The 24822-nt window shown below is 42.7% G+C and overlaps 1 protein-coding gene across 3 annotated transcripts; it reads right to left on the minus strand.

The window, feature by feature from the left end:
* Positions 1 to 334: 334 nt before the first annotated feature.
* zbtb7c (zinc finger and BTB domain containing 7C) lies at positions 335 to 17054 on the minus strand. 3 transcript variants are annotated; one of them, XM_028418703.1, is made up of 4 exons: positions 16907 to 17054; positions 3189 to 3933; positions 2432 to 3105; positions 335 to 2031 (listed from the first exon to the last, which is right to left on the minus strand). In XM_028418703.1, the coding sequence occupies exons 2-4, from the start codon at positions 3912 to 3914 to the stop codon at positions 1410 to 1412; spliced, it is 2022 nt and encodes a 673-aa protein (XP_028274504.1). In that variant the 5' UTR covers positions 3915 to 3933; positions 16907 to 17054; the 3' UTR covers positions 335 to 1409. The 3 variants fall into 3 exon arrangements, with proteins under 3 accessions (XP_028274504.1, XP_028274505.1, XP_028274506.1); XM_028418704.1 differs by having other exon boundaries at positions 3189 to 3935; positions 16910 to 17050; XM_028418705.1 differs by lacking the exon at positions 16907 to 17054 and adding an exon at positions 8900 to 9185.
* Positions 17055 to 24822: the final 7768 nt, after the last annotated feature.

Genomic DNA, 24822 nt, shown 5'->3' on the forward strand with positions numbered 1-24822 from the left:
AAACACAAAACCATTTGCTAAAATACAACTAAAACAAATGGAGTTTTTGTGTGACTTCAAGTCTCTCTGCTGCTAATATTCCAGTTCAGCCATACTTTTACTTGGGTAAGCTAATGTTTAAAACTTTATTTAAATAGATGCTAAGTGACATTAGTTTTCTCTTGAGGGTTCCTAGATTCAGTCAGGAAACGTCAGAAGCCACATCATAAACGCTCCCTTGGACAGACAAACACACACTCAAACACATACACACAAAAAATTATACAAGACAAGAGCAAAGTTCAACATTTAGTGTCTTTATAAAACAGATTTGCAAAATATAGCCAAGGCTCATTCATTTAAATATGCATAAATAGCAAGAAAATACTTTCCCATTTCAATTCAAATACATTTTGAACTTCTTTATACACAAATCAGAGATTACAGTATATGAAAAATGGGGCTGAGACCCTCTTGATTTGTTGCAGCAGGGAAAAACAAAAAAAAAAACACAAGCATACCGTGTAGCTAAAGCGGCAATTGATTAGTCAGAAATATACATCCTCTGAAGACACATAAACAATTAAAGTCTTATTCAAGTCTGTGAAATATCAAAGTACACATCTTTGGATGGATTTCTCAAAGGTTTGTTTTTTGTTTTGTTTTTTTTTTTTAAGAGCAATATATTCATATTTATTTATTTAATTTACATCATTAGCAACAGAACTGTAATTATAACACCACCAAGGCCCAAACATTTGTGTCTATGTACAATAGTGCAGACAAGGAGCTTAAATCAGAACAAGGCAGTGGACAGTATCTTCAAGTGAATTCCCTTTGTTTTTGGAACAATGTTAAGTACGCATAATGAAATAATCGAACCATTTTAATGGCTTTTCTTGAGAGCCCACTTAAGCATAACTTTCCAAATTAAAATCGGAATTGCTTTTCTTGTTTTTGTCTTCTCAATTTAGAATTAAAGGACAAAGTAATCTTTGTCTTCCTCGTATTTTTGTACATGCAATGCCAAAGTTTTACATTCATTTTAGTCAGTAATTTAAAACTGTAACAAGTGCAGGGATTCTTGCATATTGATACTTTATTTCAATTTTTTAAATTTTTGCTTAGGTAGAATAAAATAATAAAACTAATACAGATTAAAAAGCGTTCCCATATATTCTCCCAATTAGCAGTGTGTGCAGTTTGAAACATTTTTAAGCATTCACAGGGTATAAATCATTTCTTAATTATTTAAGTGGACTGTGTTTGCATTAAAGTAAACTCTTTTACCACTGCCATGTCAGCAGACTTCAAAATGTCCATCGATATCGCTCACTGTTTTCAAAAAGGTGCTTTAGCTTCCTGGAGCAGAACAGACACAGAAATTAAAGAGATTTTCTTGTCTTTTGTTGTCTTCTAAAGACTAGAGTTCATTTGGCCGACTCAGGGATAGGTGGAGCACGTTCAAGTCTCATGGTCCAGGGGTCAGAGGTTGCAGCATAAAATGGAGAGTGGGTAAGCACTTCTTCTCCAGCCAGAGCGAAGGCAAACACTCCTCTCTGCCTCCCTGCTCCAGCTTTTTCCTCCTCTGCGACACGCTTCGCCTCTGCTCGCCGTTCCTCCCTCTTCTCCCTGCCCATACCGTCTGCATTCTTAAATCCCAGACCTCTGTTGGTGAGGCCAAGCAGCTCCCCAAGTCCTTGACTCTTGACCCCCTGATATGCAGCGCTCAACCCGTTTTCTTCAAAACGGTTAGTTGCAGCAGCAGGAGGGCACAGGAAGTTGCCTGCGGCTGTTGACCGCCAAGCAGCTGGCTTGCGTCCTCGTCGAGGACGGGAGATGCGGCAGCTCTGCCTCTTGATGTGTCGGTGAAGGTGGTCGGACCGTGTAAAACTTTTGTAGCAGTGCTCGCACTGATAAGGACGGACACCCGTGTGGATACGCAGGTGATTCTTCAGGTCGTAGTTGTGGACAAACTTGGAGTTGCAGTGAAGGCAGATGTAGGGGCGCTCACCTGTGTGTTTTCGCATGTGGATCTTCAGTTTGTCTTGTCTGAGAAAAGAAGCACATCACATGATTTCAAACAGTGGGTTGTGGGTGGAAAGATTAATGTAAAAATAGAGAATACTGCTTTGCTTCACCACTTTAGAGCTTGTATTGTAAAGAGTTGTCTTCACTGTCAACATTAAAGTTCCGCTCCAAAACACAGGTGGAAAATCAACCAAAGTGGCAGGATGTAGGTGAGCGAGATACCACTAATACAAAGAAACCAGCGGAGGGGGCTTTCCACCGTAAACCCTTTGAAATTCAGATAAACCTCAGCCAAAAGAGCATGGGCTACTTTTCCGTCTACCCTGCTGTTTTACATAACTGGGTGCTTTGCCAGCAAAATAAGCAGAAGATGTCAAGATATGTGGTTTAACATGAAACAAAGACATGCTCCTTCACATACCTAGTGAACCGTACTTCACAGATCGTGCACATGTACGGTTTCTCTCCTGTATGTGTTCTCATGTGTCGTGGCAGTTTCCCTGCTCCTTGGATGATCTTGTTGCAGATCGGACACTGCTGGGAGGCTTTAGGCTTCATCTTTCTCTCCTCCTCCAGGTGCCAGGGTGGGAACAGTGCACCCAGGTGGGACGCAGAGCTCAGGAAGCTAAGGTATGACCGGAAGTCTGCTTCGTCCTTAATTGGACCCAGTGAGTGACCTTCTGATGGCACTGACCCAGTGTTCATGGTGCTGCCCAAGCCTGAGCTGACGAATTCTTTCAGGAAGTCACCCTGGAGCAGACTGGGTGGGACTTCCTCTTTCATCTCTTCCTTTATAATCTCTCTTTTCACAGCCAGATCCAGAGGTCTGGAGGCCTCGATTGGTGCAGATGCAGGAAAAGTGTGAGGGAGCCTGGTTTGTGGTGAGGCTACCGCTTGAGGATGCTGATGGTGGCCGGGGTCCAGTAGCTGTTGTGGAAAAGCTGGGAAGTCAGCAGCCCACATGGATGGGTAGAAACCAGGGAGGAGAGGAGAGAAGTTGGCCCTCCTGTCCAGTGTCGACATGCGGGGGTACAGCCCTTCCTGGAGGAGAGACTCGATGGAGAAATCCTTCAAAGCTCGGCTCTCCATACTCTCCTGCAACACAAAACAGAATCATTAGGAGTGGTTATTAAAGCCGTTCCCTTTGCGCTTAAAACAAAGCATAACAACATATGTACCTGTTTTCCTCTCATGGTGTCTGGGGATTGCGACTGTGACGACTCTCTGTGCAGGTCAAACTGTTGATGGTACGTTGAGGTGCTTGGAGGCGGAGAGTCCTCTGTCCCCAGAGGCGTCTGCTCTCCCCTGCTCTCTGATGACTGCAGCGACCTCTCGCTGACATTATCCTCTTCTTCCTGCTCATCCTTCCTCGACCCCACATCCTCCTCCTCATCCTCCTCTTCTTCTTCCTCCTCCTCATCTTCCTCCTCCTCTTCTTCATCCTCTTCTCCTTCCTCCTCTCTCCCTCCTCCTCCTCCGCCTCCACCACCCCCATCCCCGCTATCCATGATTTCCAAGCAGACGTTGATGATGCAAGGAATCTCCAGCATCTGAGCTGCGTTCAGGATTTCTTTGACGTTGGAGGCCGTTACTGTCAGAGTAGAAGTATAGGCAAACTCCAAGATGGCAGTTAGGGACTCCGGGGCCACAAAGTCAATTTCGTAAATGGCCGCAGTGTGATGGTGATCGCCACCATCGGTGGTGGCCACAGTGAAGAGCTTCTTAAAGTACTGGCTGCAGGCTGCAAGGACAGAACGGTGGGTGCGGTATTCCTGGTCACGAACGATAAGGATGACATCACAGAGCAGTCCATCACGCCGCTGCTCGTTTAGGCTGCAGAGAACGTCGCTGCTGTGATTTGGGAAGGGTATCCCAATCAGATCATCTTCTCTGTGATGAACCATTCTCCTCTCTTTGTCTCAGCTAGTAGAAAAAGAGACAAAAACAAGTTGATGATTTTAAATAAAATATGTGGCTGTTACAGAAAGTTTACTGCACACTTTGCTCCTTGACTTCTGATAGCAACGATAATGTACTGTGCAGTGTGACAAATTGCGAAGTGATTCACTTCAACCTGCCCTCTTAATTTTCTGTTGCTGTTTGACAATTTGCCGCATTCATTGCCACTAAAAACAATGAATAATACTGTTACTGACGTAGTTGGTGTCCTGCTCCGTGGGTCTGGTAAACCTCATTCTCACAGAGATAGGAGGAGCACTCCTCAGGACATGACAGGGAAATGTTAAAGGAAATAATGAAACAGGACCTGAAACTCTGAGTCAAAGTATGCAGTAGCAGCGACAAGTGGCCTACAGCTCAGCTAACACCTGCACCTCAGTTTGAAATGAAGTGTCAGTGATGACAAGCTGTATTCATTCATTAGGTTGAAAGATTTTCAGATGGCATTCACATTCGAATAAGGGGAGGCTCTCAGCTGAAGCTCAACACAATGAGTGACAGTCAAGTTTTATTGAAATATACTGTAGGCATGCTTGTTTGTGTGCCATCTGTGCAGCAAAGGCAACAAGTGGTAAATACAGCATGTCTCATTTTGAGCAAACATCACGTCGGGTAATATTTATTCTTGAATGTGTTATCACAATTTCTTGTAGAAACGTGTTTGTGTGAGTTAGGGAAACCCGTCGTCTTGATAAGACATAAAACAGGGTTTGATTTTTTTTTATATTGATTTTTTTTTCACTTTGACACTCTGTGAGGTGTGATAATAAGTGTGTGAGTTTCTGTGATAATGTTCATAATGTCCATCCCTTCTGTCTTGTCTTTAGCACGAAGCAAAATGATACCTTCATCTGAACAATGCAGCGTGTGATTGGGATGTGGTGAGACGTGAAGAGAACGACAAAAGAGGTCAGATTGTACTCTAGATACTGTATCCTGTCAAAATGCTTACTTGCAGTCTATCCTCACTCATTTGATTTGAACAGATACTAAGTGTCTTAGTGCATGGACTCTTCACTTAGCTGTTTTCTCAATATTTCCGTTCCATGGCTGCCCGAGTTTCTACCTGTTGATTCACTGTGCTGGCTGCTGTAGCTGTAGCAGTGATAAAACTTTCTCTGGCAGGGTGCTCATTCATTCACATCTATGAATAGAGCTTAAAACTAGCTGTCCACACTTGGTGGTCACTGGAGGCATGTGTAGATAAATACTTTGAAGCGGCCCCACACACCACAGCTGCATTGTTGACTGGCTCTAAATGGGCCAGTGTTGAAGCCACACACACACACACACACCCTCACACACGCACACACCCAAGTTTTTATTCTTGCTGCAGAGTCACACCAGAGAAGAAAAAAAAAATCATTTTAAGAAAACTTCCTTATAGTTCACCTGCAGGTATACAACTTGGGTACCAATCTTACATGTAGTTTATTCTTGTCGATCTTGTTGCTAGGTAACTGTTGCTATGTTCATGCCATTGATAGAGTGTGGACATAATTAAAATGTCTATAGCGGAGGTGTAGGTATACGGACTTATGCACATACATTGAAGAGAAAACGGGTGAAAAGGTTCTAATCAATAATGACAGCTGATTTTGTCTTGATTCAAAAAACCGAAAAGTATAGTGCAAACTCCGTTAAAACCGTGCATGTGTTTACTTTACAAAGAATAGAATGACATCCATTGTCTATTATATCACAACAGAAGTAATAGCCTGGGTAAAAGGTGAGAGAATCTCCAGTGAGAGAGCGAGGGAGAGATCAGATGGCCCTAAAAGTTCCCTAACAGGTTGCACAAACACCAGCGGAGGGGCCCCTCCCTGTAACAGCCTGCCAAGGCAAACAATAGAGCGGAGCTTGGAACAACATTGAGTGGATAAGGAGAGGGAGAAAAAGAGTCTGACTGGGAGGGCTTGGCGAACTCACTGTCATTCGTTTGCTCTCGATCCATCCCACCCACTCCTGGAACTATGGGACACGTGCTGCTGTTGCTGTTTGTTCGCCTGGTGCCCCAGTGAGCACCACTCCCCTCTGTTCCCACTGTTTGCCTGCCACTAGCTAGCACTAGCTCTTAGCGGCCGGCCCCTAATTACAATGTGGAGAGGATCTAAGGAGGATGTGCCACATAGACAGGGAGGGGAGGAGGGCACAGCTTTCCCACCACAAGGTCCTGCAGCGACATTTCATCAGCCAAACAGTCTTAACCCTTTACACACACCCCACCCACCCGTCAGAGCCGCCAGGGTGGGGACGCCTTGAGAAAGGGCACTGATAATTACTATTTAAGACTACTTGACTCATAATCAATCAAACTTCTAAGCAGTAAAGGCCAGCTTAAACCAAACTTGTCATTATAAGCTGACACTATTTTTGAATGAATAGTAAAAGCCAGATTTTGTAGCAGTAATCAGCTGTAGCACCTGTTTCTATCATACATTCATTACAAGGATTTCAACTCCCATGTGAGAAAGCTGTTCACTATCAACTCAACAATTTATTAAAGTGACCTCTAATAAAGGCCTGTCTGTCTGTCTCTCTTTCCGCCTTCCTGTACTGGCCACGTCTCCTCTCATGCCTCACTTAGTCACTAACACTTTCAACTCAGCACTCCCACCCCAAATTATGTGTCACCTCTATTCAGTCGTCTTTCTCCCAAGAACTTTATCTGCTTTCCAGGCGCTGACCACCACCACCTCCTCCTCCACCTCCTCTTCTTCCTCCTCCTTCTCCTCCTCCTAATCATTGTCCTCCTCCTCCTCACCTCCTCCTCTTCTCTCTACCCATGTCGCAGCTGTATCATCATTATGCCCAGAGTCGAGTAGCTAACTTGTCCCCAACCCTGACCGCTCAGGCCACAAATCAGCAGCTAATGTCCATCTCAACCCTTGTCACGGGCAGACACTCATTTGGCCTGTAAGCTACAACACCCAAAGCCTAGTTTATCCCTGTCAGGCCAGTGCATCCACCTGACCCACATGCTAAATCACCAGCAGCCAGAGTTTACCCCTGTCACCAACTGCCCATAGCAAACACCTGCTAAACAACTGTCACAGACGGACAATTGTACAGCCAATAATTTATACTATTGACAGCCAAAATCCACCCCCTTATTAGGAGGAGACATTCATTTGACCTAGTGTGTAAGCGAGTCCATTATCACCAGTAAAACACCAGTGCACCTGTTTCTCCAGGAGACACTTACTTGGTTAGTGTGTTAGGTGTCAATTGTTTTGGAGCCTTTAGGCCGCATAAAAAAACCTTATATCGTAATTGCTGTCAATTATAGCGGTTTGAGAGAGAAAAGTGTGTAAGGCCAGTTACATGGGTTGTGTATTTTTGTTAACAGTAATGATGAAGGGCAAAATTGAGCACTTATCTGCTAATTTATTACACTTAAACAGGGTTTTAAACAATTATGACATATTAATTATTGCTTTTATTTTCATTTAAAATATTACTTATATTGTTGATTGTAGATCAAATATTTCACTATACCCACGCATTTATTGTTGCATTTCATTTTTTTTAGTTGTTGATAAAATGAAATAATTTGACTTCAACATGGGATCATGGCCCAAGGTCAATGTAACGGCTCCTTAAAGCGCCTGTTTGCAGGCGCTGAAGCCTTCAGGGGGGCCCACAGCTACACACCATTATCCAACCAGCCCGATGGTAAACAAAAGTTTATGATTCACCGCTGATAATCGGTTCAGCCATAAAGCTTGTTGCTTCGACATTATTCACCTTTTTATTCTGTGTCATTTTGTTTGGTCTGAATAACAAATACTTAAAATGAAGAGTAGACAGCAATACAACAAAGTGGTAAAGTAAATACATCATTTTAGAAGTATTAATGTTATTGCAGTTTTATATTTTATGAAATTATTCTTATTATAAACATTTATTTGTATTTTTTCCTAAAAATCAAAAATGAAAGCTTGAAAAATGCCCATCTCTCTCTCTCTCTCTATTTATATATAGAACAAATATATATATATATACAAAAATATAGAACAAGTTAATGTGTCTTTTATTATTGCCTTTATTAAACACTGGCAGGTGTTGACCTAAAACTGAATTGAGATAATGAGATATCAGAGTTACAACATGTGATAAAGCAAACAGGCACATTTCCTGTCATTGTTAGCGAGCCTGTTAAGTAGGTGTGTGTCTTGTCAAGCCTTATAGAGACTTGTGTGTCTTATTTTGCATTTTGTGTATGCAAATTTACGCCTTGTAATTTTAACAACTAGCACATTTAAAAACTGGAATGAGATCACCAGCCGGTAGACAGTTCTAATCAGTAATAGCGATGATTGCATTTTGTAACAACATGAGGTAAGAGGGCTATAAGCTGACTGGCTGTAAACAATAATTTAAAGCTCAGCCCTTAAATCCATAACATGTTTTTATTTTGTCCACACTCCCAAACATCTCCCTTAACTTTATGAATTACCTGAGAGTCTGGATTTTTTTTGATGCTGTATAGATATGCACACTGTAATGTGTAATTACTCTTGGAGAGAAAACACACACTTCCACTCAAACTACTATGTTGGACATTTTGCACAATGTGCTACCATGCTATAAATGCTCATGCTATTTCCAGAATATGACAGCACAACATTTACTCTACATAATGACATGCATCGTTAAGTTATGTTATTAACCTTTTTTTGCACCTTGTCAGGTCTTTATAGAGGGCTACAACTCTTAAGTGAAGTACATGTGCACACTGCAACATAACGCACAAGTGCAAGCTTGTCCACACACACATACACATTCTGTAATACTGTAACAAATTATTACAGACACACACACGCACCCGTGTGCATGCTCCAGAAGTCTGGCATCCACATATATTTACACATGTCTTGATACGTTCATCCAGCATTCCACAGCTTTCAGCAGCCATCACCTACCGTACCTTCAGTTTCTCGATTCCCCTCACGTGTCTTTGTATTTCCAGACTACTAAGAGGCTCTGTTGCTCCTCACTTGACCTCTCAGCATTGCACTCTTTAATTGAAACACAGCTGCCTCTCTCTTTGCCCGTCTGTCAGTCAGTCAGTCCATTCACAAGCTCCTCACACTGGGCACAGATGCCCATTCACAAAAATAAAAAAATAAAAACACCCAGAGAGGAATATCCAATGGAGAGAGGCAAAGCAGCGCAACAGAGGAGAGCGGAGTGTGATTCTTGGGTCTGTCTGTGTAGCAGAGTGGCTAGTGTGGAGTTTAGAGTCAGGCTCACTGTTGTGTGTGGCTCATGTAGGACGAGCGAGAGAGTGAGAGGAAGGGAGGGAGGGCAGCAGCACTGCGCTGTGGAGATGTCGCACCACTAGTTTTTATAGCAGGGTGGGTAGCTGGAAGATAATAATACCCCATCCTCCTCCACAACACAAGTTTAAGCGCAGTGTGTAATAAGCCCATGGCGCAGACACCCTCTGATTTAGGTCAGACAAAATGAATTTTTAGTTGTGTTAGAGTGGATTTTGGTATAAAGGGACCGGGGCAAAGAAACTCCAAGGGGTTGTTTGGGGAGACTGAGGGAGGGTAAAAAAGGAAAGAAGTAAGAGACAGAGGGAGAGGGAGAGGGAGAGGGAGAAAAGTTGGAAAACTGTTTTGTGTACCTCTGTTGGTCTCAAGCAGAGATGAGGAGACATACATAACCAAAAACCCAACTGCAACTTAAAGCCAGTTAGTTTCAGTTTTACACCTGTTTTAAATAAAGTCCTGAATTCTCTTGAGTACCGCTTCACATGTAAAGACAATTTTGTAATGAAATTCACAAAGACAGGCACGTGTAGCCCCCATAAAGACTAACTACTGGAAAACATCATAATAAACCAAACCACTCTGGCATTTGACACCTTAAACCTGAGAACCCTGCAAACTGATACTGTCAATGGTGTTAATTTGAATGGAAATATTACTTAAAAGCTGTCTATGTCAGGTACACAATTAAACCACAAACACTGAAAAATACCACAAGCAACTGAGCACACAGACTTACTTTACTCCACAGAGCCGTTATTTTAAACCAAGGTTTCAAAAACCAGGTTGAGAAGAGCAGAGGGCAGACGTTAGATTCCTGTTTTGAGTCAGAAAAAGCGCTGAAGCAGGGTAACAGTTGGTGAGTACACCACCACCACCTCAGTATGTGAGGAGGAGGAGGAAGTTAAATGCAGGAAGGTGTAGAAAAACCTACTGACTTCAGTAGAGAAGTTAATCACTACAAAAACATGCAAAATAATTTATTATACTGGTTTCCATGTTCCGTCAAAATGTGTGTGTGTGTTTGTAATAGTGTGAAAATTATGGAGAGGATTATAGGGAGAACATTATGACAGCACATTCACGTCTAAAACAACCATTTGGTTTTCCTATACGACATCATTAAACCACTTTTATAAGACTTTTTTTATAATGTAAAGGGAAAAGGAACAATCCATTCAAAGTCACGTTAACAATAAAACTAAATTTAATAATCAGACCCAGCCATTCATAAAGGTAGAATAAGAAGTGAGCTATTGTTTGCTTAGTGGTTACTGGACCTTCAAACATACAGAAAAATTCTGACTATGCATATATCATAACCGACAACCATGCTGTTAAAGCAATCTAAATTGTGTGGAGTTAACCTCCACAAACAAGTAGACATCAGAGTGTACATCATATGGCTATGCCCACTTCCCCTTGTGGAAAACATGGGCCAAATCAAACCACAGCCAATGCCCACGGTGGTTTACGCTGTTTTGTACAGGGTGAGAGTTGAGGCCAGCTCACATTGGCATCTAGTATATATAAACAGGGTTAGCCACTAACTGCTAGCAAACCCGGCCAGACAGCCAGCAAAACAACGTTTGCCATCCTATAAGATCCGCTATCTGTTCTAAACAAAGTTGCTGCCGCCATAGCAACGCACTGTAAGTGGTACCTGTGTGGACTGCTTTGTTCTAAACTTGGTGAAAGTGCAGACTTTTGTTCGGTGGGTTGTCATAGGCCATGACTGAGAAAAACCTGTCATCTGCTGGTGCGTGCACTTGTAAAATACACTGAGCTTTTTACTTTTAATTTAAGTATTTTGTCTAGCGAACAAACAAAAGCCTGTAGTATGGCCATCGTGGTAAATTTTGATTCTCACTCCATGAGTGTTGAGTGCTCACAGTAACAAGACGTGAGGATCCAAGGGGCTGAGTAAGAGTCATCTGTTTTGTCTGTCTGTCTGTCTGACTGGTGTCACAGAGTACCTGTTTACTGCCACCTGCTGCTCCCAGCAAGATGCACGAACCAGGGCACCAGATTGGCACTGTGGAGGGGGGATGGAGTGTGAAGCATCATTACATAAATCTGATATCGTGAAGACTTCGATGCTTGTCTTACTGTACAGTATCTCAGAAAGAAAGCAGATTTCTTTCAAATGTCTTGGATCTGAGCTAAAATTGGCTCACTGCGACGGTCTCATCAGACCTTCTTGCAGCAGGGCAGTCACATATCATACTACCCCAATTTGCATGTGTCAGTTGAGCAAAGGGACAGACCTACCCCACAGACTTTCATTATTATGAATCCAGTTCTTTGAAGGGTGAGACCTACAAGTACTATTGTTTTTACTATTATTTTCCATTACTACTAAAGCTAGAAAGCTGTGTGATCCCAGATGTTTGTAGAGTCTACAACATGCACATACCTAAAATATCATTTAGTTTGATTACAAATCAATCACCTACACTTTAACATTAAAGGTCGGGTAGGAGATTTCATTCTGATGCACTTTTTGTTAAATTAGTGTAACGTCTCTTTACAATCCGATAGCAACCGATTAGTTCGGCAATTTCGCTTTAAAACGAAGAATATGAATAATCTGTGGAAGCTATAAAGCGCTAAAAACATCAGCCAATCCTACGAGGCGCACCTGCGCGGAGTATTGGCTGGTTGTCACTCTCTTCCTGCTCTGCGCGCATCAGAGAGGTACGTGCATGATGGCCGAAGTTACAGACTGGTTGGGAGGCGTGGCTTCAGGGTGAGCTCCGAGAGAACGGGGCGTGTGTTTACTTTCAAAATCTGGCTGACTCTCACTGAGTTTTCAAAATCTGCTACCCTACCTTTAAATTTAAAATCTGCAACTGTGCAATACTTACGTAATTGCCAGAGAGTCGCCAACAAAAGTGTACCTGTACCTTTCTAACGTGTTGCTGTTGTTGTAGCTACAAGAAGTAGCTGCTGTATAAGACAACTAATCTGAAATTGCTCCCAATGTCTGTACCATTTGGTGCACATGGGTGAATGTAAAGGATTGTAAACACTGCCTTAACATATACTGTTCTGACAGCTTTAAATGACACGCTGGCCAACTCTACTTTAAAGTAAACACATGGACAAATACAATGAAAAAGACTTCAGGATAGTGCTTAGCAGACCCTCCCAGGAAGGATTAACTGTAGAGACAGGCAAACTCAACCAGCCCAACTCGAAGGCCAGGTGTGGCTTAGTGTGGGAGAGATACAGGAAAGGGAGGCAATCACCCCCCTGCCCCCCCCCCCCCCCCCCATGTCCAGAGATAGGGTATCATAGCAGCCTCCCCAGGTCTACACCCCCTGCCTTCATGAGTCCAAGGGCAGAGACGCTCTCACAGAGCCAGTTTTGCTTAAACAAAAAGCGATGTGTGCACACCTACTGTACTGTACTCTCTGCTTCACTCAATCACAGACAGATACTGACAGAAATACACACCCATCTGTCATTGCAGCGGGGTCATTAGAACTCACCTCGGAGCATGCCATTCGGGTGAGTGAGGTGAGGGCGTTTCCTTTCTGCTGACCTGTCTGTTTGTGCTTTAACTTTCTCCTTGCTCTGTCTTCTTCTCAAACACACTAATCAGTAATGGAAGCTTTGCCAGAAGGGAGGTGAAGTACACAAAACTGTGTGTACTGAGAGAGTTACGGTGTTGTACAGGTGGTCATATTTGTTGTATGTGTGAGATTTCTTAGAGATAAATGTGAGTATCCTTCATATTTCAGGCCACTTTTCTTTCTGGCCTTGCTAAAATATGGAAATATATTCTGGACCTGAAACCACAAACAAAATGTACAAGGAGTCAAAACCCTCACAACCACTAGCAGCAGCATGTAACTTCATAATGTATTTTAGTGTTGTGTTGTGTTCATTTGATTGGCTTGGTGTCAATATTTGTGTGTGTGTTGTGAGGGTCGTCAGGTGAATGAGGACAACTCCTTATGGTGATAACGAGAAGGAGGCCAACCTTGGTGGGACAGCCTCTGTCTGCCCTCAGGTAGTGTGTGTGTGTGTGTATGCATGTTTGTGTGTGATGTGTGTGTGTGTGTGTCTGTGCATGAGCATGTGTACGTGTGTGTGTCAGCAGGAGAGCCCTCGGGCACTCTGGCACCTCCTAATTAAAACCAGTCAGGCTGCAGGGCAGGGGAGACAGATGCCTGTCATGACACACACACACACATGCATACACACACACACACACACACATGCATGAAGTGGCGGACCACATTAAACCACACACACAAATACACAAGTGTGATGCGTAGGTCAGCTATTTTTGGACTCCAATCTCATCCCACCCACTCAGGTATCACACAGGTAACTAATCTGTTTCTGACAAAAGAGAAGCAGTGAATTAAACAAATCATTAATGAGGCGGGTAATATTCTAACACACATGTGTTTTGTGTGTGCAAGTTTCATTATTAAATGTGTTACCCGCTTTCAATGGTTTAAAAACAGCCAATGAGCTCTCATTAGTTTTATTTCTACCTGCTGGCTTGTGGCCAGTGTGTTCATCAGTGACACACAGCGGGCACACACACACACTCACATCCAGTCGTGACCCACAGTGGCTTCCAGATTGACACATCTCTCTTTCTCCTCTGCACAGAACGAGACATAATTGTGCTGTATGTCTGTTACCTGCAGACTCTGTCACATTTTATCTCCGTTCCCCCATGTACAATCCTAGAGCTGCAGGCGACCACATATAGTACTTAGCAGGCTAACTGCTGTTTGTCTGGGGTGGGTGGGTGGATCAAGGCATGCTGCTCTCCTTTCTCTCCCAGTGATTAGATAGCATAAGCAGGCCAGCTAGCCTAACCCACACACTCATGTCTCTAAAACTGCCATCCAGCCCTGCTTTCTCTCTCACTGCCTCTCACACACAGGTGGGTGGACCCACTTATTCAACCCAGATCTTTCTTTTAGACATTATGAAATCATGCTCCTTTTTTTCCCCTCCCTTTCGTCTTTTCTTCATCTAACTCCCTGATGCTGAGTGACATTCGCCTCTATATGTTTTTGTGCCACGTCTTTGCAGGCTTTAATTTTCTAATTTACAAGGTGATCGTTTTGCCAAGCTGAGAATCATGTCTCTTTGTACTTGTCACTAGGCTAAAGCTAGGTGGGTTGCCAGTGGTTACAGGGGCCTATATTGTATTATCTAGGCAACATTCCGGAAACACCCACAATTCTTATGTAGAATGCTTCACTGCACAACCACATTACAAATTGTGGCTGCTTTTTATATGTCAGATGTTAAAGTGTGTGACAATAAATGTTTCTCTGATGGCTTTGACCTAAAGAATGCATGAAAAACAATGTTTTCACTTTGATTTACTAAATATAAATGAGCTACAGAAGGAAATGCAAAAATAGAAATGTAAAATCAGTGAAGCTTCTTGCAGGATTGCAATGCAAATTAGGAACAGTTGAATTTTCAAAATTACTAATGATTGGAGAGTCTCCAATTTGTGTTCTTTAGTCACTTATAATTATTGAAAAACACTGAAAAGTTATGAGGGAGAAAAAAGAAGTGAGGCACTGTGGAAATTGTATTATTGAAAAGCAGATAGGGTGCGATCAAGCCAACCTCTGGGAGCGCAAGTGCGTGCCTCCCTGGCTGCTTTGTCGTTTGAGCCAGGCTCTGTGTTTCGTGAGGAACGCAAAAGTACACAAATCCCACAGAAGGAGCTTTTTTGGCAGGGCTCGGGCCTCCCACCCACGGCAGCCTCTTCAAGCCTCCTCCCATCCTCTATTCATCTGTGAGGGGCGGCTTACTCACCCAGCCCAACTCCACACAACAAAACCTGGACCTCGATCCTACGGAGGAGGGCGGACACGCACACACACAAAAACGGCTACTCAGCCGCTGTAGACATACAAACACATACTTGCATTAACCTGCACACGAGCGGGGTGCTTTTTTTTTTGTTTTTAACAGATCAGGTTTTGTCCTTGCTTTTCTTAAAACTGTGATTTTTTTAGACAACTGTCAACAATGACATCTTTGCCATATGAGGTTAAGATCAGATTGTGTGTGCCAGTGTAAATACTGTTACATGAACGTGCCTACACACTGTCAGGTGGGAAGAAGGCGTGTGGACTCATTCACTCTGTCAGTCTCATAATGAACACATTGCATAATTTTTGCAATTATAAAGCCTCATCCTCATTCATTAGACAAATTCATCCACAACACTGAAGTCTTTTACTTCTTCGCTCCTGTATGGGTTTACAAAGTCGCTCAGCCGCCACTTCCTTCAGTGGAATATTTTGCTTGCTCGTAACTTTACAGTATGCTATAGGTGAAGTTGTACAAACATGAATGAAATCTGCCTTAGGTAATGTCAGTTAAACACGTCGATATAAGAGAGAGGCCCCGTAACAAAAGACTAGCAAGGATCAGGTTCAATTCAGATAATCCTGGAGAGAGAAAGAGGGGGAGACAGAGGGCTGTATGGGTGTGTGACGAGAATAGGTGTGGTACTGTGTACTTGATTTTATCCCCAGCTAACCCCTGCTGCAACAGGAAGAATGCTCTATAGTTTTTTTTTTTACATTAAAGATGGAAGCTGATAAGGTTTCAGGCCAACTGTTCTATACATGCATTCTGCTGTATACATGTTACTTGAGTGCAGTTTCAGTCACATGTATACATTAGTCTACATTGAGAGGAATCTATTCTTATATTATTCATTTTATCCATCTTGAGTTTGATAACGGAAACGAAGTGTGTGCCTAAATGAAGAACTTGATAATAATGTGGTTCTCAAGCTGTGAAGGTGCATTCAACCACATGACTGTTTTTAGAGAGACTGTTGACATATGACAAAATTTCTGCAATTACTCTCCTGTTTCAGTAATAATGTGTCAGATTTGATAATGGAACATTGCAGTAATTATTACAGATCGATCAGGTGATATGTTTTATTGTCACCCTTTAATTATTTTGTGAAAGGTTAACAGTCACAGGAAGAGTGAAGTCATGTTGGAGGTCACACCTCTGCCTCCACATTCATCACACTGGAGGCACTAAATCTGAAGTTACAATTATATTTAAATGCGTTTAGATTAGATTCCGCAAGTAGAGACACGATAGTCGATGAGGAAAAAAAAACACCATGTGGCACAAGAAGTCACACACAACTAATCTACACAAGCTGCTGCTGTGACAGTAAAAATGATATCAGTCTTTCAATCTGTTCCAGCTCTGTCATGCTTTCACTTGCTTCCTCTTCAGTGCGCGGCTGTTATGTGAAAGGAGTGGGGAGGGGGAGGCTTTCACTGTGTGCGCACATCTGTTGCAGAGGAAAGTTTCTGGACAGCTCTGCGAGTATCTGGGCATTCCATTATATTTATTTATTTATTTAAATTATTTTATATTATACGGAGCAGTTTACAACTTATGCTAGGAACACACTGAGGAATCTGATTCTACCAAAGGTCAGCCATCCTTTTGATTCCGTTGATTTGATTCTTGCATCTCGGTGTGTAGCCGACAGCTCTTGCATGCTTTGAATTTTTTTTTCCACAACAGAAGAAAATATGAACCTCTCATTATGACATTTTAGAATATGAGAAATACTAGTATAGAAACAGAAGGAGTGAAAGAGACAGCAAGATTTTACTGACCTTTTTTTAGAAGAGAAGTTTTGATTTCAGTTCCTCACTCGCATACTCACTCCCTGTCAGGAAACTCAACACTGTCTCAGCACTCACAGCCCTTGTGAAAGTGAGAGCGGGCAAGATAGAGACTCACATTTGCTCTGAAGGTGTGTCAGTGATTTGGGGGAGTGAAAAGGTACCGTTCCACAAAACGGTTATCTAAGAAACACAACAAAACAAAAACTGCTACACCCACCAGTCTCAGCCAACACCCCTCCCTCCCTCTAAACCAAAAGTATTTGGCAGCATTCCCTTCAAGTCCACCTGTGCTTAGGGGAGGGGAGTGACACACACTAACACTTACAGGCCAAGCCTACAAACCTGCTTGCGAGCTTGGACTGGGTGCTCTGGTGGTTATGGTTGAGAACAGACAAAGCTCAGCCTTGAGGGGAGAATATAGTGGATGCTTGCTGGTAGGCCTGAAGGTCTGAAGCTAGGTGGAGAGCTGGGGCAAAAGGGCAAGTCAGGGTGAGGGCAAGAAACAGCAGCCACACTCAGGCCGCAGCTGGACAACTGAGGCTGAGGTTTCAGACTGAGTAAAGGGGAAAAAATGCTGAAGCAGTGGCTGCAGCAGAATGCAAAGTTGAACCAGTGGGTGGGTCTTTACCTCTGCCAAACAGGAGCTAGAGGGGTTCATATCAGGTATCGAACAAAAGACATATCAGGGGAGAAGTGAAAGGAGCTGAGGAGAGGTAGTGCGATAGAGAGACTGTGACAGTATCTGAGTGTGTCTGGGTGTGTACTTAGGTGGTACCAGCTTGTACCTGGCAAGTTGTTGGAACCATTGTGCTGCTCTGAAGCCTATAATGCAGCATAATGGTAATATAATAAGAGGGTGTAATCAGTGATGATTGCTGCTGAGTGTTATGTCGGATGATATGTGAGTAACAAAGGGTGATGGTTGTGACATTATGTCTGTGGAGCTGTTTGGTTGGGTATCAAACGATAAGGCGGGGAAATGTGAAAGGAGTTGCTTACCTAATTCTGCAGCTGGTCCCAGATTGATGTTTGTTGTCTGACTTCATTTCCCTCCATAATTCCTAGTTGTAGGTTCTGCTTTATTTTGTAAAGACACTACCTCGTCTTCCAGGCCCTTATTACTTCCTATCTCTGTCTTGTTTCCTGCCCTTTTTATTGTCTTATTGGTTTCACTTGTGTCTTGTTACCCTCATCTGGTGTGTTGCCTGCACTTCACTTTTGTCAGTTTGTCTGCCACACTGTGATTATACATGTTTGTTGACAGGCCTTATTCAGATTGATAACAGATCCGGCCTATCCACTTTCACTTTAGCATTAAGAATCTACTGCTATGCAAGGAGCTCTGTCAGCCTGATTTCAGCACAGTTAGATGCTAACATTAGCATAGGTAATGAAACCAATATGCCAAGTGTGTTTGCATGCAAATATTGGATGATTGATAAACACCTCCTTTCGTCCCTGATACACTTAAACACTACCTCTCTTCTTCTTTCTAGAAGTCACCACGTTGGGAGCTGCTGCCAGGAACCTTGTGCCATATACAGCAGGAAAGCCACACAAGCATGGAGACAAGATTACAACTTCCCACAGGAAGAACCAGGATCATGATCACAGAAGAAGAAAAATATTCATGCTTCCGAACTTAGATGTCATACCAACACAAGCTGACAGGCAAGTTTTGCAGGTACTTGAATCGCTAACTTTATCGTAAGCGGTGAGAAAGTTTAATTGCAAGTTGTCAAGCAATGAGAGACTGCATTAGGGCTCGACTCTTTTACATTTAAGCTTCAGGTCATACCAGTGTGAGCAACTACAGCCGCTCAGCCCATGACATTTTTTGCACATACCCAGCAGGGATTTGATCAAATTGTGTCCTGCCCTGTGCTGTGTCTTGTCCTGTGGAAAGGAGGGATCTATTATTTGCCTTTCTTGTTGCAGATTTAGAAAGAATGGCCTGGGCAAATTTGCTCAGTCAGAATATTGCTTGAGCAGGTTACACAAAGCAGAGGAGGAGGCGTGTGTTTTAGTCTGTGCACCTAAAGATCCTGGGTTTATTGTGTTAGTCTTAAGAAATAAGATCTGAGACTACGATTACCCTATTTTTTTTATAATATATCCTCATTATGGACAGTCACACAAAAGTGTTACTCAACAGTTTTTCCCTCTATCCTTGCATTCTGACATGAGTTGATGGTATTTTAGCATCATTTGTAGAGGCCTACAAATATATAGAATTCCGCCTGTGTTTTATGTATATGAAGTTGGGGTCCACCCTTTTTAATGCAACCGAGAGAAAAAAAAAAGACATACAGTACACAGAACAACAACAACTCAAGTTACACCCACATGCTGCTGTTGCTTTCATTCTGCCACCTGTGGAGTGGGTGTCACCATGCTATCCACCAAATCTGTCAGATAGACCTGTTTCTGCTCACAGGCCATCTTTTAAGTGATGGAATCTGTTTCATGAATAGCTTTGTTGTGCTGTGAGTGTGTGTTTTTTGTTTGTTATGTAGGCTCCTTTCTCCCCACACAGTTAGTAAGAAATGTGAATGAAGTTATGTGGACAATCTGCCGGGGTGATTAGGTGCAGTGTTGTGTTAAACATTAGTGTTCTTTTTTAAGACTTCTTTGGGGTGTTTCTGCCTTCAATCGACAGTTAAAACGTGGAGAAAGATGGGTCTAAAAAAATAATTCACCATCTGTATTTTTCTTTCGTTACAATACAGAAAATGTCCCTTTTCTGTTTCTGCAAAAAGTGAACATTGTCCATCATCAAGCTCACTCAAAGTACAGGCAGCAACATGGGTTAAAGGTGTGTAGGAGTGTGTAGGAGGCGTCAGAAAACAACATTTTCGGCAGGTCTCTTCCAAAGGTTCAAATATATATGACCTGACGCCCGAGATACAAACATCTACCACCTCTTGTTCCTGCTCCTCCTCCTGATTGGAGGGCTGAGAGAACATTTTAAACAAATAACCTAAAGTTACAGAGCGTGAAGAAATAATGGCATTATTCCACAATATAGAGGCATTGCAATACAGAGATAGCATCCAAAATTAGCATGCTAATCGTGCTAAGCATGAATCTTGTAAATCAATGTAGCATCTAGTAAAACAAGGTAAGAAGAAGTAGTATCCAACCAACCATGTGATATCACTTTAGCCAGTAGCTGTTAGATTGACTGCTCAGAAACGCATTGTGTATGTTCTTAAAATTAGACATAGCATGTATACATTATATCCCTCATGCATCGCAATAACAAATGGTCTAAAAGCGTCTATGAAATAGCTACTCTATGATGATAAAAGACTCAACTCAGTTTTATTTATGTAGCGCATTTTAGAAATTGTCTCAAAGCGCTTTACAGAACCCAGAGCGTGAGACCCAGAACCTGAACCCCCTTAAGAGCACTGTGGCAAAGAAAAACTCCCTTTAAGAGGAAGAAACCTCCCTTTAGAGGAGAAGAAGAGGGAGACGGGACAGAAAGGATGAAGGAGAGAGAGAGAGAGGAACAAACATGCAGCAAACATGACAGCAAGATGAAACAGTGATTAAATTATAATGGATATCTATATATATCGTCAGTCCATAAGTAGTAATAGTAATTTGATAGTAATTAAAACAAAGATGAGCAGCAGAGGCTGGTGAAGTCAATGAGCACAGGAGAGTTCAGGAGCCGGACTGCAGGTCAGCATGCAGGTCCTGAGACCTGCAGAGAGAGAGAGAGAGAGAGAGAGAGAGAGAGAGAGGCGCAAAAACTACGAGGAAGACAGCAGTCACAGATTATGAGATGAAATTACCAGTACGAACCAGACGAATGAGAGTAGAGGAGAGGTCAGAGGGTGAGAGAGAAGGGAGCATTTATTTGGAGGTATTTGGATTGTTTTAAATTTGTCCTGCTCTGTGTCTGCTCTGACATACTGATCTTACACAGCAGTGGTATACAGCCAGGGGGGGGGGGGTCACCAGACCTTTGGCTGAAGTTAAAAACAAACAGACCTTTCAGTGAACGCAAAGATGTATAGTGTTAACATTCAAACGGCCATTTTTGTATGAGCAAACATGCAAAAAACAGACACACCCAGAGATGGGATTGTCTAAGACAGATGTTCATTGGTTTGGGGGCCAGTCTATAAATGAGCCACTATAACCGTCATAAAACCAGTTTAACATGCCTGCCCAAAACAGAAATGGGTAGGAAGCCAGGATTACTTGAAAGAAAGGTGAAGACAGAAAAATGGGTGAGGATGAGACATGGGTGGTTGAGATTTAAGAGCTCAACAGAATTGAATAGAGTTACTCCTAACAACAGAACAACAGAAGATTTCACAGAGTTTTACATCCTAAGTTAAAAGGGATCAAATTAATGGCAGAGAAGATGCTGGATTTTGCGGTTTCTTGGTCCTACGGCTCATGGACTGAGAGTAGGTAGGCCTTCGCTATCTTTGGTGCAGATTACTGTTTGTTTTACTAAAGCCTTCATGTAAAATCTGACATCGAAGTGGCAATAGTCCACACACAGTAATTACACATAGCCTGCCAAGTACACCGCATATAGCAAATGCAGACATATTTGACCACAAAACATGTCAGTATTTACTGCAGATTTACTGAAATGAAGCGTTTAGTCATAGAAAAAAATACGTCCTCAGGCCAAAATACCTCATTTAGGAATGTCTTGTTCCACTTTATTCAAATTAGGATTCAGTTATGCTAACGATGGCATGCATTTAGCAGGTAGTACTCAGCAGGTTCAACAGATTTGTTGAGACAGTTGTTGTTTGTTGAGGCGAAGTGATTGAAATGACAGGTGCTCTCTAAGTGATGTGTGAATAGGTCTGGTGAATCTTCGGGTAGGGGACAGGCTGCAAGTTTGTCACAGATGGGAGAAGTTTTCCTAAACAAATATAAAATCACGATCGTTCAAAGCTTGCGTTGCTAAATATTTTTTTTGCCTGTCTACGATCACACTTGTTGAAAGGCATGTGAAAGTCACAGACTGGATGACAGAAGAGGATCAGTTGGCCTTAACCAGTCTTGCCACTTCAGGGGCGTAACGCTGGTGCCGCTGTAGTGAGAACCGGCAGTTCTGCCCATCACTCAACCACCCCTCCACCCATCTTTCACCATATCCCTTCCTTACCTCTCCCTTTCTCTGTCTTTCTTTCTCCATCTCTCCATCCCCTCTCTCCCTCCCTCTTAGCCAATCCCACCACAAAGCCCCACCCACAGCATGAGAAGACAGGGAGAGGAATATGATCTAACCACACTCCCAGAGATATTACCTCAGCTGCCACCCCCACCCCTTACACACATATGCACGCACAAACTCCTACCTTCCTCCGTACCCATGCACTCCACTCCACTCCACTCCACCCCCACCCACCCCCCCACCCAACTTCCCTTCCCTTGCTCCCCCAGATCTCCTCCTCATCCTCCACTCCCTACAACACTGCTGCCAGGCCGTAATGTTTTTCTTAGCCTCTCCTACACAGTTTTCACACAGATTCCCTCTCCCTCAACATACAGCAACATCCCACACACCCTGGGCCCAGCTGACCCACTGAGAGAGGAGGTGGGAGAGCTTTCGGTTGGGCAATAACGCCATCGATGAAGGACAGGCACTGTGACTGTTTCACTAAAAAAAAAAAATGACGGCAGGAAATGTGAACACAGTTCCACTCTTGAGCACCTTGTCTTCCAATGAATTAAAAAAAAAATCTTCCAGGTTACGATCAATCCTTCAGCTGGCCGACATTTTTGCTCTGCTTACTGCGTGCTGATGTTTGCAGCCGTCTTGTTGAGGTCGTGATGATGTGGGGTTGACAGGATGTGGTTGTAGGATTCATTCCTCTTTACTGAGAGAGACAGCATTAAAGGTTAGGTTGTCTGTTATCAGCAGGTCTCGATACCTGCCTGTCTGTTGTGGTTTTCTCAGCAGGGCCCTTAAACAGAAACAGCATCCATCTGTGGGTCTCAGCAGATACACTCCCCTGGTGTAGATGTGACAACAACTCATGAGAATGAGTGTGAGAGAGAAACTTTCTCTCTTCCCATTGTCACACTTTTAGCTTAACCCACGTATATCACATGATCAGCACTGAATAGTATAGCAGAAGATAGCAGCGATGAGCTAATGGAGCATTTAGCTGCTAAAGAAATGAAACTATAGCATTAGCATTAACAATTAGTTAATTTTCTTCGACTATTTAGACAAAAATATAAATTATTACAGATAGAATCCTGGCTCCCATTGACAATATTTTATTATGGCATATGTATACTATATACACTCTATTGATTGCCTTAATGCAGCCTTCTTTTCCCTGGTTGTGAAGAATCCACCCAAGATTGTGCACCAGTGACATAAAAGTGTTCATAAAAGAAACTTTGGTGGCGAAGAGGAGGCCACATTTAAATATAACTATCAACTGCAGCAGTCACGGTTGCTAGTCAACAGTAGTGAGGGTCCTGTTTAAACATAGTAAAATGCCAGATATCAATGCACAAGGAAACACGCTTTAGAAAAAGCCATAATGTGGAATATTTTCATATTATGCAGCATGCAGTGAGGGTTAAGAAGAGGTCAGATTTGAACTCATCATTGTTTCATTAACTGCTGGCCTTAAACTACAGCCAAGAGTGTCTGTATTAAAAAATGTTTTATTTATACTCCTAACAAACACAAAATGCATGGTGTTGACCTCAGATCCACCGAGCAGCCAATTTAGGAAGACAAAGAAGTAAAATATAAGCATAGTGGAAACAAGAATTTTGTGACTATATATTTATATTTATCTTGCTTCTTCTCTTGTTATAAGGGATTTTCTTCAGTCTGCAAAGCTGTGATTTTTGGTGATGGCTGTGTTTATGATTGGATGTTTCAGTATAGCCACACATTCTTTAGCTAAAACACTTTGAATGCGTACTGTATGGCAACCTCAGGTCACAAAAGCAAAACTGGGGAAACAAGACAGAGAGTGAAAGGAGGATGCAGCCATCTTCATGACTACTTGTTTACTGTTTTCCACATTGAGCCAGTCACATGCGGGACAATATAAAAGTATATACAGTGAACGATAATAATCCCCCTGGTCTATCAATATCCACATAATCATTATGGCCAGCAGAGAGGAGAGGGCGCTGGTCAGTGGAGGATTGTGGGTTTTGCAGTTCAGAACAGCTAAAATAGCCATGGCCGCTGGTGGGGCATGTGACTACAGGGACCGGCAAAGCTCGAGAGTGTCCTGGCAGAGTTGATGAAACCACACGCTGACACAAATGACTGGCCTTGATGTCTTTCATCTCAACAGGGAATCAGAGGCCCTTGTCAAAAACAAGCAGGCAGTTACAGGCCACAAAAGCACAAGTTATGGGTGTCGAGCCATGCTAGTGAGAGGGAAAAACACACACCGCTGAAAGGAGAGGAAATGTTTTATTTAAATGTCTTCATGGCACTTTGATTGAGGAAGGTATTTGACTTTTATTGGGCAATATTTAGGAGGACCTGTTACTTGTTGCACTGAGAAAGGAAATATTAGATGAGATCAATGCAACTGTCGTATCAGCACATTTAGCTTAAAAATACATGAACCTCCACATGAAATCAAATGTGATGTTTAGTTTTCGGTACAACAACAACAACAAGAAAACCTTTCTCTGTTTAGCTTGTGTGCTAGTTCTCTGCCCCAGCTTCTCTCTTGCTCCTCTGCTTCGCTCATATTTGGTTAACGAAGGTTTAGGTGGAGACATCATTGCCAAGATGGTGCTGGCCACCACACTGATCTTCAAAACAGCTCTTTAGGAAACCTATGGGTGACATCATGGAGGGTTTGTCCATCATATATATACAGGAAAGTCCATGCAGACCTAATGTGGAATCATGGGTGTTGCCTCTTTTG

Source organism: Parambassis ranga, chromosome 12 (assembly GCF_900634625.1).
Source record: "Parambassis ranga chromosome 12, fParRan2.1, whole genome shotgun sequence".
NCBI classification, from domain to species: domain Eukaryota; kingdom Metazoa; phylum Chordata; class Actinopteri; family Ambassidae; genus Parambassis; species Parambassis ranga.